Source organism: Mustela erminea, chromosome X (assembly GCF_009829155.1).
Source record: "Mustela erminea isolate mMusErm1 chromosome X, mMusErm1.Pri, whole genome shotgun sequence".
Lineage (NCBI taxonomy): Eukaryota > Metazoa > Chordata > Mammalia > Carnivora > Mustelidae > Mustela > Mustela erminea.
In genome coordinates, this window is record NC_045635.1 from 113,755,730 (window position 1) to 113,771,662 (window position 15,933).

The 15,933-nt window shown below is 47.0% G+C and overlaps 2 protein-coding genes across 5 annotated transcripts; one reads left to right on the top strand and one right to left on the bottom strand.

Moving 5' to 3' along the window:
* Positions 1 to 995: 995 nt before the first annotated feature.
* Positions 996 to 1,950, bottom strand: LOC116582367 (translation initiation factor IF-2-like). Its single transcript, XM_032329726.1, has one exon. The coding sequence runs from the start codon at positions 1,948 to 1,950 to the stop codon at positions 1,009 to 1,011; it is 942 nt and encodes a 313-aa protein (XP_032185617.1). The 3' UTR covers positions 996 to 1,008.
* Positions 1,378 to 14,379, top strand: ZNF75D (zinc finger protein 75D). Of its 4 annotated transcripts, none has more exons than XM_032330861.1 (6): positions 1,378 to 1,532; positions 2,998 to 3,524; positions 4,979 to 5,171; positions 5,858 to 5,949; positions 6,285 to 6,411; positions 13,446 to 14,379. In XM_032330861.1, the coding sequence occupies exons 2-6, from the start codon at positions 3,078 to 3,080 to the stop codon at positions 14,153 to 14,155; spliced, it is 1,569 nt and encodes a 522-aa protein (XP_032186752.1). In that variant the 5' UTR covers positions 1,378 to 1,532; positions 2,998 to 3,077; the 3' UTR covers positions 14,156 to 14,379. The 4 variants fall into 4 exon arrangements, with proteins under 4 accessions (XP_032186752.1, XP_032186753.1, XP_032186754.1 ...); XM_032330862.1 differs by having other exon boundaries at positions 13,503 to 14,379; XM_032330863.1 differs by lacking the exons at positions 4,979 to 5,171; positions 5,858 to 5,949.
* Positions 14,380 to 15,933: the final 1,554 nt, after the last annotated feature.

Genomic DNA, 15,933 nt, shown 5'->3' on the forward strand with positions numbered 1-15,933 from the left:
CCCCTCTAGCAAGGTAGTAACATTAAAGTAGTAGGGGCGCCTGGGTGGCTCCGTGGGTTAAAGCCTCTGCCTTCCGCTGGAGTCATGATCTCAGGGTCCCGGGATTGAGCCCCGCATCGGGGCTCTCTGCTCAGCAGGGAGCCTGCTTCCTCCTCTCTTTCTCTGCCTGCCTCTCTGCCTACTTGTGATCTCTCTGTCAAATAAATAAATAAAATCTCAAAAAAACCCATTAAGATAGTAGCTGGATCCCCGGAAGAACGTCTCACGTGTCCCACCCAGGAGCGGCGGGTGGGGGAGGTTGCAGGCTGTCAGCTTCTGCTTTGTCTTCCGCGAGCCTTCTGCTCCCTCATCATCTTCTGCAGCTCTTGGGCAGCCGGGTCTTTCAAATGAAGATCTGACCTTAGCTTGAGTCTCCTCGGCTTTTGCATGTAAAAAGTCAGATAGACACTCTTTGTTGATTTTTCTCCTAGGCCTGTAGGTCTCTTTTCTGCTTGCCTGGGGAGTTTCTTGCACTGACTTCCAAAAGACTTCCGTTTTATCCCCATTGCCCTGCTGAGCTACATAGTTTCTTCTCTTTGGATTCATAGGGATAGTTTCCATTCAAATGACTCAACACTAGGTAAACACTGATACTTTGAAGACTCTGACAACCCAAGTTACTCAGGTTCCTAGAAAGAGGACTTATCCAGAAGACTACGCTGAGCATTACAGGAGTTACGTGATGAAACAAGGTTCCTGTCTCACCGGGAGGCATAATGCAGTAGAAAAAGCAAGGGATATAGCACTAAAAGACCCAACTTCTTGTCTAAAAACTGCCACTGGCAATCCATGTGACCCTGAGGACGTCATGTCCTACAACTCGGGAGGCTCGGGACAAGTCTAGTGACGACTTTCAGGGGTGGCGTTCCTCCCTTGGCGGACGTGTGTGTGTGTGGGGGGGGGTGCTGTTCCCGGTAGGAAGGGCTGCGGCCTCCAGAAGGCAACCTGAACGATTTGCACTTGACCAAGTCAAGGCCACAAGATCGCGGCACCTTGAGCCGGAGGGCTACAAGCCTCCGAGGCGACCAGAGGCTTCCGGGGTTGCCCTGGGCCCGCCCCGCGCCTGGGGAAAGCGTGTTCGCGTCCCGGCCTGAGCCGGAGCAGGAGGCCGCGCCCCCGGGACGGAAAGGAGCCGCGGCACTGTTCCCGCCCGGCTGCGCCGAGGCGCCACAGGTAGAGACAGGGCGATGGCTGGGCGTGGCTGTCACGGAGCCGCCGGAAGCGCATTCTTTCTTTTCCGGTCGGGCCAGGTCCACAGACCTCGACCCCAAAATGGCGAGTCGGGGTACGGTCTCGGGGAGCTAGAGCGATCGACTGGGGGACTGGTCCTCCAAGCCCCCCCGCGCTCCGGAGCTCGGAGCCGCCCTCGCCAGGCCCGCAGGGGCGCGGGAAGCGGGCGCTTCCTCCCCAGCGCGGCGGGGAGGCGTGGCGACGTCGCGGCCCCAGTCGAGGAAGAGGGAAGTGGCGCCCGCGGAAGCCCGGACTGGGCGGAGGTAATGGAGAAGCCGCGTCGCCCCTGGAATTTGGTGGCCCGCGCCCCCAGCGCTGCGGGCCGCACGTGCCACTGGCAGGCCCCGGGGGCCGGGGGGCGGGGGGCGGAGCCGGCAGCTTCCCGCGGCGCGCCGGGCGGTCCCAGCCCCGTCGCTGTGCGGCCCGGCGGGTACCCGGGCTCCGAGCGCCCTGTCCAGCCTGGGCGAGCAACGTCTTTGTCCCCCAGGGGCACGTGCAGCCCAGGGATGCTCCCCGGGCACGCTGGGGGACCGGCCAGTGCTCTGGGGCGCGCTGGTGGTCGGGAGCGAGGGCGTCGCGGATTCGCGGGGTGGGGGCGGGGGCGCAGTGACTCGCTCTGCACCCGACGACACTCCCCGGTTTCCTCTGGCTGATAGGTCTCCAGAGAAAGGGGCCTTTCATTCCCAAAGACGTTAGTTTCTGCTGGCATAGAAATAGAGGAGGCGCCCCTATACCTTCTGCACCTGGATAGGCAGCAAGGAACCGAGCGTTTCTCTGAATACCCGTGGCATCCTCAAAAGAACTTTGTTGCTGTTGTTGCTGGGATACCTCTCGGAAAATCAGCCTCTTAAGGCCACCCTTAGCCTTACTTAAAGATCTGTGTGCCCCTGAGGAAATGTAAAGTCAGGAGAAGGGTTACCTTTACTAGGACCCCTCCTGTCTCAGAAGAACCTCAGTGATCACCCTTTCTCTTTCATTTTTTACAAGCTGACGTTGTATTTGGTAAACGAGGCCAACTTGTGTTTCCAGTAAAGCAAAAAGTTAATACACAGGTACAAATCTGCACCATGCCCTTGATAATCTTCCCAAAAAGTAGCAAAAAAAAAAAAAAATTGACATCTGGTTGCCCAGTTGGGGGATATTTGCTGAGAGGGATGTTTACTTTTTTCCCTAATTGCTTTACTTCTTCTCTGATCTGGTTGTCTCAGTTCTCCTGTTGGTATTAATACAACGGAAAGGAGACTATCAGATGTTCCATGAAGTAAAGGTTTATGTCTTCCTAAGAGGATGAAGGGGCATAGTAATCATCTTCCTCTAACTAAAGACCAAAGTCGGGGATGATCTGTTAAAATTGCGACACACTCAGATGTGCCCTGTTTGTGAAGATGAGACAGGAGGCACACAGATTAAATATTGGATATTCTCAAAGTTCCTTTTAATGAATGGGTGCCAGTTTTTTCATCCACCAGCTTTTCCTCGACCTTAAAAAAAAGTTATCAGTTGACATTTGTCTTGCTGTGCTTTGTTTCACAGCTGAGTGACAGAGAGAAATACATGTCCTGAAGTAATCTGTCATCGTGAGTGTCCTGATACCTGGCAGTTGCTTTTAAAGGGTGGACTGGACAGGTCCTTTTCTGTTCATTCTTCTCTGATAACTATAAATAGCAAGGAAATATGTGTCATGTGGCTATCTTCTTGACATGTGCTTTTTTTTCTCCCCTCCCTCAGTGCCCTTGGGGAGAAGATCCACTCATTGGTTTTATACCAAACCTGACAAAGCCTCGGTTGTCAAAGGTGGCACCAGGAGGATGTCACACATAGGAGTAAAACTATTCCTAGAGCAAATGATGATGAGACATCTGGAAGTGAATGCATGCTTGTACCCACACATGGAGGCTTTGTGGGGGACTAAGGGGTCGGTGAAAGAGAGCTCCGGTGAGAGTAAGAAATCCAGCCCGCGAACCGACAGTCTTGGTCCTGAGAGCGCTCGACAGCACTTTCGGAGCTTCTATTATCACGAAGCACCTGGACCTCTGGAGGCTGTCAGCCAACTTCAGGAATTATGCCAGCAGTGGCTGAGGCCCGAGATCCACTCGAAAGAGCAGATCTTGGAACTGCTGGTGCTTGAGCAGTTCCTGACTATTCTGCCCAGGGACACCCAGAACTGGGTGCAGAAGTATCGTCCACAGAGCGTCAGAGAGGCTGTGGCCCTGGTAGAGCGCTTTCAGAGAGAGCCTAGTGGAATAAGTGATGAGGTGAGAAGCTCCCTTATGTGGACACTGAAATAGGGTGAAGGTGAAATTGTCCAGGTTGGGTGTTGGGGGGGGCAGTGGAGGAACAAGGTGGAGTAGGTGACTCTTCTGTCATTCCTTGAGGACAGCCAAGCAGGATCTGAAACCACAGATGCGTGGGAGTAGTAGATGACAGGTTTCAGAGTTCCTGGCCACCTTTCTTGGCCTTGGAAAAAAGAAATGCATTTTGCCCTCTTTCTGGCCAGGGTGAACTAGGGGTGGTGGGCCTTGGCTGGCGTGACCAAGGAGAGAGGACTTGAGTTCTTAGAGAAATAAAAGGCAAGGCAGAGTTGGGAAAGGGGGAAAATCTGAAAAAAAAAAAAAAGCAGAGCACTTAGAGATCAAAGGAGAGAGAGGGCGGCAAACAGAAGTATAAATCAAAGAATTCTGGGAAGACTATAAAGGAAGAGAAGAAATGGGAAGATAAAAGGGAAGCAAAGATACAGAAAGAAGAAAACTGCCAAGAGAGGAGTGGACAGAATCAGGTGCGGAGGGGTAGCGCCCTCTCTAGTGGGAGCGCCTGTCTCTGGGCCTGGAGAAAAGAGCCTCCATGGTCCTCCCTTGGTGGTGTGCCCTTGGCCTTCCTGGGAAGTGGGGAACCAGCGTATGCCCTTGGGAGATGGCAGCACCCTTTCTTTCCTTGGGTGCCTGAGGAAGTGTTTACTTTGAGGAACACAGGGCAGGGTATATTTTTGGCGTTTTACTACAATGGAATCATTTGGAGGGAAGTGAGAGTCCAGACTTCCTTCTCATTTTTCCTTCACTGTATCCCCTTTCTCCATGAAATCCTTCCCTGGCTGTGGAAGGATTGGAAAATCTGACTGGCTGGGGATCTTTTTTTATTTTTATTTTTTAAAAAGATGTTATTTATTTGTCAGAGAGAGAGCACAAGCAGGGGGAGTGGCAGGCAGAGGGAGAAGCAGACTCCCCACTGGGCAGCCCCCACCCCATGCGGGACTCCATCCTGGGACCCTGGGATCAGGTCCTGAGCCAAAGGTAGGCACTTCACTGACTGAGCCATTCAGGAGTCCACTGGGGATCTTTTTTAATTCAACTCCTTCTGTTTTAGAGAAAACTGACACATTAAAAATGCCTTTAGGCAAGGGTCCCAGGCAAGAAAGCAAGCCGGTGAAGGGACAGTAAAAGGCAGCGTCCACGCTGAGAGGGGCCTGAGCTGTGGCTGGCCTGGTAAGCTTGCTTCATCGGATCCCACTTTCCTCAGATGATGTATATGGTTCTTCGCGAGGAAACGGTGGCGCAGTATCTCTTTAGTTTTTCTTTTTTCTTTTTTTTTTTTTTAATGACTTCCTGGAATGTCACAGCTTCCTGAATCTGGGCTCTCCTCTTGCCCATCCCTCCACCACTACCCCCAAACGAAAAGTAAGTTCTGTGCTAATGAGGATGGGGATTATTTCTAGGTCACAGCCCATGAGCTGGGAAAGGAGGCAGTGCCCTTGGGAGGAACAGCAGTGGCCCCAGGCTTTAAGTGGAAGCCCGCAGAGCCCCAACCAATGGGTATGTTCCAGAAAGAATGTTGGAATACATACCGGGTACTACAGGAAGAGCTGGGCTGGAAAACTCACAAAGAAACCCAGCCTGTATGTGAAAGAGGTGAGGAGTTTCATCATCATTCTCTTCTGGGCACTGTCCTAGGAATCGGTTCTGCCGGAATGTCACGGGAATTTTCCAGGTGCCCAGCCTTGCCAGCTGTTAGGATGTGTCTCAAGTGCAAGGACAGTAGGCCAGTGGGTGGGTGAAGGTCAGGGTCAGCCTGGGGTGCAGAAATGTCCAAACCAGGGAACCCTGGTATTCACACTGCGGACCTCGCTCCTTAGAAGTTTGAGAGAAAATGGATGGACTAGGGACAGGTGGGGTCATCTTACCCTTCTGTGATAGAGAAGAAACTGGGATCGGAAATGGGTCATCGTGGCAGAATGGGGAGAGAGTTGTGCACCAGGAAAAAAAATGATAAAAGACAGAAACCGGCTACACTGCAGGACCCGAGTCTTTGATTTTTCAGTCCCCTCTAATTCGTGCCTGGCTCGGTAAATAATTTATTTTACGAGAGGAAAAAAAAAATAATGGATCTCCTATTAATTTCTCTCACCAAATCTGGGGAACTGGTTCTTTGGAGTGATGGGTAGTTGGTTCTTATTTTCCTCTGGCAGCACACACACACTTGTGAATGTGAGCCACCCTTGTTGAAGGACTCCTGAGGTTCTGTGTTCTAGAAATCAGCTGAGGATATTTGTCAGCCCAAAAGAGAGACATTTTCTCTGGCTCTTTTCCATCCACAGCTGGGCCTGCTCAACAGATTCTAGCCTTTTCTGAGCAGAAAAGCACCCCAAACTGGAAGATGGCGTCTGAGCTCATCTTGCCTGAGTTCCAGGTGAGCCGTACTTTGCAGCTTTTTCAGGCAGCCCGCACCTGGCCTTGTCTGTGCTTTTCTCTGCTGCCCGCATCCCACAGTGCTCAGCAGGCGCTCTGAGGCGTGTTAGCCCCGGATGTTCACCTTGAGGCAAGTAGGCTTGGCACGGTGGGGACCAGGCCTCTCCCACGCTGTTCACTGATCTCTGGCTTTTTTCCTTTTCTGCCGTCTCCGCCCCCCCCACCCCGAATCTTAATACTGTCTTCGGTGGCTGGCCTGCTGCGTAGTTCAGAGATGAGGGAGAGGACAGCTTCTGTGGTGGCCTGCACTGAACCGAAACCTGTTCTCTTCTTCAGAGCCTGTTGACATTTGAGGATGTGGCAGTGTCTTTCTCTGAGGAAGAATGGCGGTTACTGGACCCTACTCAGAAGAGCCTTTACAATGACGTAATGCAGGAGAACTACGAGACTGTCGTCTCTCTAGGTAAAGAGTCTTCCTTTGCTTTGGGTAGAAGTTGAGTAATCTGGCCGCAGTTTATGGAAAACCGTCTCCTGTGGGAGAGTCCCCGGGTTCCAGTAGCTGTTTGGGTCTGACCTTGATGGCGTGGGGGCAAGGCGAGGCATATCCAGGTGATTCAGAATAGATCCTCACCACCAGCGTGTCTCCCCGTCTTCTGCTCTGACCACCCTCGTCCAAGCCGCCGCCATCCCTGACCCAGTCTGCTTCCGTAGGCGGGTCCCCATTTCCCACCCCGTTCCACCTGCCCTCCTGAGGCTTCCTTCTCCGCTTGGTCCTTGCATCTCCGCCCACGACCACAGTAGACTAGAAAGAAGGTGCCTTAAGATTCTGCCCATTTAAACATTCGGAGTAAATGAAAGTATGAAAGAGTCATTCCCTCTTCCTGCAAAGAGTCTGGAATTAAGATGGCAGCCATGACCTCAGAGCATCTTTGTTACCCCCAACCCTGAAGTAATCTGCTTAGAACTAGGAGGAGAACAATAGATCCAAGGTCCCCAAGAGTTCGAGGACAGCCTTGGAGAGTCTCCTACAGGTAAGTATGTACACAGGGAGAAGAGAAATGTTCCTTGATGAGAACTGTTACAGAGGATTGACACTCCAGGATTCTATTCCTATGTTTTTCCTATGTTTTTCTTACCGAACTTCTTACTGAGATAACTGTAGATTCACATGCAGATTTAAAATAAATACAAAGAGCACCTGTATACATTTCACCCAGCTCCCCTCAATGATAACTTCTGTGAAAAGTATCATATAATGTCACAACCAGGCTGTTGATAGGATGGTCTTGTGACCTTTATATTTTCCATTTTATTTGTCTGTCTGTGTAATTAGTTCTATAAAGTTTTTTTTTAAACGATCTATTTATTTATTCTAAGGAGGGAGAGAGTGTGTGCGTGCAGGGGAAGGGGCAGAGGGACAGATTGTCCAGCAGACTTCCCACTGAGTGGGGCCTACGACACTGGGCTCAATCTCATCACCATGAGATCATGACCTGAGGTGAAATCAAGAGTCAGAGGCTTAACTGACAGCCCTCCCAGGGCTCCTAGTTCTGTAAAGTTTCATTGCAAGCGTAGGTTTGCATATTCACCTCTGCAGTCAAGATACTAGATAGTTGGGGTGCCGGGGTGGCTGAGTGGGTTAAAGCCTCTGCCATTGGCTCAGGTCATGATCCCAGGGTCCTGGGATCGAGCCCTGCATCAGGCTGTCTGCTCCGCGGAGAGCCTGCTTCCTCCTCTCTCTCTGTCTGCCTGCCTCTCTGCCTACTTGTGATCTCTGTCTGTCAAATAAATAAATAAAATCTTTAAAAAAATTAAAAAAAAAAGATACTGGATAGTTACAGGGACCTTTGTTTTGCCCTTTTATCATCACACGCTTGTCCTCTGTACCTCACCCCATCACTGGCCCATGTCAACCACTGCTCTGTTTTACATTTCTGAAATCTTGCCGTTTCAAAAGTGTTACATGAATAAAACCATAAAATGTGTAATCCTTTGGCATTAACTTTTTTCATTCAGAATAAGTCCCTGGAAATTGATCTGAATTGTTGTGTACCAAAAGTTGATTTGTTTGTTTGTTTGTTTTTTTAATACTGAGTAGCATGGCATGATACGGAGAGACCAGTTTGTATACCCATGAACCACTGAAAGATCTTTGCTGTCTTCAGTTTTGGGCTAGCATGAGTAAAGCTGTCCTGAGCGTTTGTGTGCAGAATTTTTTTTTTTTAGAGATACGTTTTTATTTCTCCGGAGTAAATCCCTTAAGAGTGCAATTGCTGGCTCATATGGTAACATGTTTAATTTCCTAAGCACTTGCCAAACTGTCCTCTGCAATGACTGTACCATTCCCCAATCCCAGCAGCAGAGGACGAGTGGTCCCATTTCTCCACGTCCTTGCCAGTGTTTATATTACCTCCGTTTTATGTTCACCATTCTGATTGGCCTGTGGAGTTACCTTGTGGTGATTTGGATTTACATTTCCCTAATGGCCAGTGATGTTCTATAGCTTTTCCTGTGCTTATTGGCCATCTCTGTTTTCCGTCAGTGAAGTATCTTTTACCCATATTTTAATTGGATTGTTTTTTAACCCTTGAGTATTGAGAGTTTCTGTATTCTAGATTCTAGCTCTTTGTTGAATATGTAGATTGCAAATAGTTTCTCCAAGTCTGTATATTGTCATTTTAATTCTCTTCCCATGGGCTTCCACAGAGGAAAAGGTTCTCACTTTGATGAGGACCAATTTTTCAGTTTTTTTCCTTTTATACATTGTGTTTTTAGTGCCAAGGTTAGAACTCAGGCTAACCCTAGATCCCTAAAATTTTCTGCCATTTTTTCCTAAAAGTTTTAGAGTGTTATATGTAAGTCCCTGATCCATTTTGGGTTATTTATTATATGAGGTACGAAGTTTAGGATGAGGCTTTTTTTTTGGCCTGTGGAGGGCCAGTTGCTTCAGCTCCGTTTCTCAAAAAGGCTGTCTTTCCTCCACTGAATTGTTTATAAAATATTTTATTTATTTATTTGTCAGAGAGAGAGAGAGGGAGCACACAAGCAGGGGAAGCGGCAGGCAGAGGGAGAATCAGGCTCCCCACTGAGCAAGGAGTCCAATGTGGGACTCGATCCCAGGACCCTGGGATCCTGACCTGAGCCGAAGGCAGACAGGCGCCTAACCGACTGAGCCACCCAGGCCTCCCCTCTATTGAATCGTTTTTGCACTTTTGTCAAAGAGCATTTGAGTGTATTTCTGTGCATCTGTTCTGTTCCACTGGGCTCTGTGTTTGTGCTGCTGCCAATGTTACACTGTCTTGATTGCTGTAGCTCTGTAGTATCAAGGCCATAATGTCTGTCAAGTAGACTGATGCTTCCCACTTTATTCTTTTTTGTAAAATAAAATCTTATTTTAACACTTCTGGGGCCTGTGCCTTTCCATGTAAATTTTAGAGTACTCTTATCTATGTCTACAAGGAACTTTATTGGGATTTTGCTAGATACTACATTAAACGTATGTATTAGTTTGAGGAGGATTGATGTCTTTACGATGTTGATTTTTTTTGCTCAGTGAACACAGCGTGTGTCTATTTATTTAGGTCTTCTCAAATATCTTTTGTCAACTTTTTGTAATTTTCAGTGTACAGATCCTCTGTTTTGTTAAATAGAGGCCAAAGCATTTCATTTTCATTGGAACATTTATAAATGGTATTATTTTTAATTTTGGTTTCTGTGTGTTCATTATTTTTATATAGGAATGGCACTGATTTTGTATTTTGATCTTGTATTCTGTGATCCTGCTCACTCACTTATTATTTCTAAGAGGTTCTTTTTGTAGATTCTTTGAGATTTTTACATATAGATAATCACATCTGCAGTGCCTTTTAATGCCATAACTGTAGTAGCTCCAACCTCTTGCTATGTTGAATAAGAGTGGAAAGAGCAAACATCCTTGTCTTGTCCCAATTTTATCATGAAAACATTAAGTTTTTCACCATTACCTATTTATGTTAGTATGAATTTTTTTTATTGTTGATACTCTTTTATCAAGTCAATATAATTCCTAACTTAGTATTTTGCTGTGAATGGATATGGAATTTGTGAAACACTTTCCTGTGTCTTTTGGTAAGAGTATGGTCTTCAAAGGCTTGTTGAAATGGTATGTTATGTTGGTTGATTTCAAATGTTGAATCAGCTTTGCATACTTGCAGTAAATCCTTCTTGAGAGTGGTATCTAATTCTTACATATTGCTGTATTGTTTGCCAGTATTTTGTTGAGTATTTCTACATTTAAGTTCATGGGAGATGTTTGTAGTTTTCTTTAAAAAAAAAAAAAGATTTATTGGGCACCTGGATGGCTCAGTCAGTTGGGCAACTGCCTTCGGCTTGGGTTGTGATCTCAAAATCCTGGGATCGAGTTGCGTGTCAGGCTCTTGCTCAGCAGGGAGTCTGCTTCTCCCTCTGACCCTCCCCTCTCATGCTTGTTCTCTCTCTCAAATAAATAAATAAAATCTTTAAAAAATAAAGAATAAAAAAAAGATTTATTTATTGTAGAGAGAGAGAGTGCACATGCGTGCATGAGCGGGGTTGGGGGGGAAGGACAGGGGGAGAGAGAATCCTCAAGAAGACTCCCTGCTGAGCATGGAGCCCAACGTCGGGCTCAATCCCAGGACCTTGGGACCATGACCTGAGCCAGAATCCAGAGTCAGCTGCTTAACCACCTGAGCCACCGAGGCGCCCCAGTAGTTTTCTACTTTTTGTGTTGCCTTTATATGATTTTGCTATCAGGGTAATACCGGCTTGTAAAATGAGTTGTGTAGGATTTCCTCCTCCTTTCTGGAAGAGATTGTGTAAAATTGGTGTTAATTCTTTAAATATTTGGTAGAATCCTCCAGTCACACCATGTGGACTTGGATTTTGGGGGGAGGCTTTTAAACTATGAATTCAGTGTGTTTAATGGTGATAGTCCTATTCAGAAATCTATTTCATGTTGGTTGAATTCTATTAGTAATATTATGAATAGGGGCACCTGGGTGGTTCAGTGGGTTAAGCCGCTGCCTTCGTCTCAGGTCATGGTCTCAGGGTCCTGGGATCGAGCCTGCTTCCCCCTCTTCCCCTGCCTGTTTCTCTGCCTACTTGTGATCTCTCTCTCTCTCTGTCAAGTAAATAAATAAATAAAATCTTTAGAAAATAAAATGTCATGAACGTAAGGTTATTTATACTATTATCTTACCATCCTTTTATTTATTATTTATCTTTTCAAAATATTTATTTATTTATTTGAGAGAGAGAGCGCAGGGGGAGGGGCAGAGAGAGAGGGAGAGAAGCAGACTGCTTGCTGAGGGCAGAGCCCGAGGCAGGGCTTGATCTCAAGATCCCAAGATCTTGACCTGAGTCAAAGTCAAGAGTCAGACGCCCGAAGGCTGAGCCACCCGGGTGCCCCGCTTACCATCCTTTCAGTTATGGCAGAAGGTGTACTGATATATCCAGTTTCCTTCCTGATACTAGTGATTTGGATTTTCCCTCCTTTTATTTTTGTCAGTTGTGAAAGCGGTTTGTCAATTTTATTAGTTTTCTTGAAGAACAAGCTTTTTCTTTGGTTGTGGCTTTTGCTCTGATCTTTATTAGTTCCTTTCTTTAACTTGCTTTGGGTTTGCTTTTTTCTCTAGTTTATTGAGGTAGAAATTAGATTATTGATCTGAGACCTTTCCCCTTTTCTTTTGTATGTACTTGGGGCTATACCTTTTTCTCTGAGCACTTCTTTAGCTGCATTCCACATATTTTGATACATTGTAATTTCTTTCTTTCTTTCTTTCTTTCTTTCTTTCTTTCTTTCTTTCTTTGTATTTTTAATTTTTTAGTAATCTCTATACCCCACGTGGGGCTTGAACTCATGACCCTGAGATCAAGAGTCTTCTGCTGCACCAACTGAGCCAGCTAGGTGCCCCTGGAATTTTATTTCCTTTTTTTTTTTTAATATTTTATTTATTTATTTGTCAGAGAGCATGCACAAGCAGGGCAAGAAGCAGGCTCCCCACTGAGCAAGGAGCCCAGTGTGGGATTCGATCCAGGGCTTTGGGATAATGACCTGAGCTAAAGGCAGACACTTAGCCAACTGAGCCTCCCAGGTGCCCTGGAATTCGATTTTCATTCAGCTACATACTTTTAAGTTTTCTTTGTGACTTTCTCTCTGAACCGTGGAGATTTTAGAAGTGTATTTTTTTTGTTTCCACATATTTTTTTAAAAATATTTTATTTATTTATTTGAGAGAGAGTGAAAGAGAGAGCATGAGAGGGGGCAGGGTCAGAGGGAGAAACAGACCGCCCACTGAACAGGGAGCTTAGTGCAAGGCTTGATCCCTGAATCCAACGCCAGGATCATGACCTGACCCAAAGGCAGAGGCTTAACCAACTGAGCCACCCAGGTGCTGCTTGTTTCCACATACTTCTAGATTTTCCTCTAGTCTTAATGTCTTTGATTTCCAGTCTGGTGCCATTTTTGTTTGCTTGTATTCTGATCCTTTTGTCTATTAGGTTAGGAGGGTCGGGGTCCTTTTTAACTATTTTAATTCATCAGTCACCCTGTTTTACTTTAGCACAGAGGTTCTTTCCTAGTTTGGGGGGTTACACTTCCAGTGACAGTTTATTTTTTTTATTTTTATTTATTTTTAATTTTTTTTTTATTTATTTGACAGAGATCACAAGTAGGCAGAGAGGCAGGCAGAGAGAGAGAGAGAGAGAGAGGAAGAAGCAGGCTCCCTGCTTGAGCAGAGAGCCTGATGCGGGGCTCAATCCCAGGACCCTGGGATCATGACCTGAGCCGAAGGCAGAGGCTTTAACCCACTGAGCCACCCAGACGCCCCTCCAGTGACAGTTTAATGTTCAGAGCCTTCCTGGTGTTACTGTGGTTTCCTTGGTTTATATTGTACAGCTAGGGTTCCTGTATGTCCCTGCTTCTGTCGCCTGAGGGGGAGGAAGGGATTTACACAGGCCCAGAGTGCCTCTCAGTCGGAAAGGGACGAAGAGGCTTGGGGGGCCAGGCCACTGTGGCTAGGTGCCTCTTGCTCCTTCTGCCTGCCCACTTCGGTGTCTCCCGACTGGGGTTCGGGTGTTCCCATTCGAACTGCTGAAGAGATAAACCTGTCCAGGCAGCTTTGTGTTGCTGGGTTGAGGGTTGGAAGATGCTGGCTGGGGTTGCCTTCCTCTGGGGTTCTGGGGATACAGGACGCCCTGCTGTGTTACTCTGCTAGTCCTGGCGTTCCAAACCATTTTGCTTTCTCCTTACCGTGTCTTGGAACTCTCTGTTGGTTGTGGCTGGCATTCTTTCATTGGCTTGTCGTGCCCAGCAGGGAGGATCAGGAGGAAATGCATCAGTTTCGTTTTGTCCATATTGGACCAGAAATCACTTGTTCTGTGTTTTTTTTTTTTTTAAAGCAATCATTGATTTTTCTCCCCATTCCTGTAGTTTTCTTGTTCTGGGACACCGACGGCTGACTCTTCTGTTTATTCCAACAGGGTTAAAGCTCAAAAATGACACTGGAAATGACCAACCTATATCTCTTTCTGCATTAGAAATACAAGCGTCAGGATGCAGAGTGTTAAGAAAGGCCAGAATGAAAGTTGCCCAGAAAACAACAGGCAAAGAAAATCATGGCGGGACACGCAGGGTACGGAGACGGCACCGAGCTTTTCTAGGCAGGAAAAGAAAGAAACTTTCAACTTGTAAACAAGAGCTTCCAAAACATAAGGATCTCCAAGGGAAAAGCCATGCAGGGGAGAAACCTTTTAAGTGTCAGGAATGTGAGAAAAGTTTCAGAGTTAGCTCTGACCTCATTAAGCACCAGAGAATTCACACTGAAGAGAAGCCCTATAAGTGTCAACAGTGCGATAAGAGGTTTAGATGGAGTTCAGATCTTAATAAGCACTTAATGGCCCACCAAGGAATAAAACCGTACAGATGCTCATGGTGTGGGAAAAGCTTCAGTCACAATACAAATCTGCACACACACCTAAGAATTCACACAGGAGAGAAGCCCTTTAAATGTTACGAATGCGGGAAAAGATTCATTCAGAACTGCCACCTTATTAAGCACCAGAGAACCCACACAGGCGAGCAGCCGTATACTTGTAGCGTGTGCAGGAGAAACTTCAGCCGGCGCTCCAGCCTTCTTAGACACCAGAAACTCCACAGGAGAAGGGAGTCCTGTCCGGTGTCTCCGGTCTGAAGAAAGTCACCAAACAGATCTTGACCCTAGAGGTGACGAAAGAATATAAAACTATGAGGCACCAATGATAGGAATTTGGCACCCACAGGAAATGTGGGAGGGGTCCATGGCCTACTTCACAGAAAGGAATCTAAGCCGTCTCTCTTGTTCAGCATTGTATCTTCAGTGCCTAGCACAAGACTGATACGCAATGAGTACTTGATCAATAAAAGAGTGGAAATACAGCTGTCATCTATCTATAGTTATCTGTTCATCTATCTGTCTGTGTATCTGTCTGCTTACTCAGCTTCCCCACCCTCAGTGATCGGAGTTCTTCAAGTATCAGGTGCTCAGCAGACACGTAATGGCCGTGAGTCCTACTCTCATTCTTTCTCCAGAGAGATGGAAAATAAGAGTATTCAGGTCCTCTGAAGGGAGCTTAGAGAGAATTAGTAAGCTGGAGAGAGTTTCTATGGCTATTATTCTTTCGACAGGAACAGCCAAGCCTGGGGCTGTGAGGGAACTTGATTCTCCAGCAGGAAGGGAGCATTCGGTGTTTGCCTGGGAGAAGTGCCCCCAGGCCGTTCCCCTCAGGGCCCACTGCCGCCGTGGTTTCTATCAAGGAGTTGGAAGCAGCAGGCGAAGCCCTCTAATGCCACCACAGACCTAGGGACCCTGCAAGTGCTTCATACCTCACCTGATCCTCTCAACACTGACGTTGATAGAAGGAAATGATGAAGGAAGCGCTCCGGGCCCTTATCCACATACGTACTTCTTTATAGAAGGCCCAGGACCGTGGTAAATGGCTTTTTTTTTTTTTAACTTTTCACCCTGTGGACTAAGGCTTTCAGATTGGTGCCACACTGCTCCAGAGCCTCAAGGGAAGCCTATTTATATGGCTGCTCAGCCACAACGCCATATGCTTTGGATGCTCTGCAGGAAAGTCTGGAAGTTTTGCAAAGGGAGGTGCTGAGAATGGCAAGGTGAACCCGGTGGCCTTACGGCCTCAGCACACATTGGATAGCAGGAGGGAACATCCAGAAGTGTCAGAGCAAAGTCAGGCCTAGAGGCATGGCCCCAGTGAGAACGAGGTCAGGTGGAAACTGTGTTGTGATACTGGTAGCTTCTCTTCCTCCCCCATTGGCCTCAGGGATTATCTATCTCTGGAAAAGACAATGTCAGGTCAAGGGCAGGGCAGGGAAGTTGGAGGACATGGATTTGTAGCTATGTCAGATCCTAGTTTAAGATGTTGGCCAAGGCTTCAATATATTTATTATAAAATTTTACTTTTTTAATGATACGGAATGTTTCATACTAAACATGAAACAAAACTCCATGGTTAGTGAATCAGCCAGAGAGGACAGTCACTTTTTTGGCATAGATCTCTCCAGATATTTTTTCCCATCAGGAGACTGCTCTATGTCTGTTTTCAGGCTTGCAAAATGATAACTCCGTCCTCTTGGCTGCTGTGAGGATCTAATGAGATGTGAACCTGCCTCACACTGATGGACCGCAGTAGGTGTTCATAAGCATTTGGAACATTCTTCCTTCATCTTTCAGCTATTTTTTAAAAAGATTTTATTTATTTGTCGGGGAGCACAAGCAGGGGAAGTGGCAGGCAGAGGGAGAGGGAGAAGCAGGCTCCCTACTGAGCGAGGAGCCTGATGTGGGACTTGATCCCAGAACCTGAGGATCATGACCTGAGCTGGAGGCAGACGCTTAACCAACTGAGCCACTCAGGCATCCCTTTAAGCTATTTTTCAAAAAGTTTTATTTATTTGTCAGAGACAGTGGGTGCA

Bases quoted from the DNA above. Each gene is read 5' to 3' on its own strand.
- ZNF75D (XM_032330861.1), top strand. From the start codon at position 3,078: ATGTCACACATAGGAGTAAAACTATTCCTAGAGCAAATGATGATGAGA. The intron at 3,525-4,978 runs GTGAGAAGCTCC...GATTATTTCTAG, and splicing joins CTAGTGGAATAAGTGATGAG to GTCACAGCCCATGAGCTGGG. The intron at 5,172-5,857 runs GTGAGGAGTTTC...TTCCATCCACAG, and splicing joins CCAGCCTGTATGTGAAAGAG to CTGGGCCTGCTCAACAGATT.
- LOC116582367 (XM_032329726.1), bottom strand. From the start codon at position 1,950: ATGAAAGGCCCCTTTCTCTGGAGACCTATCAGCCAGAGGAAACCGGGG.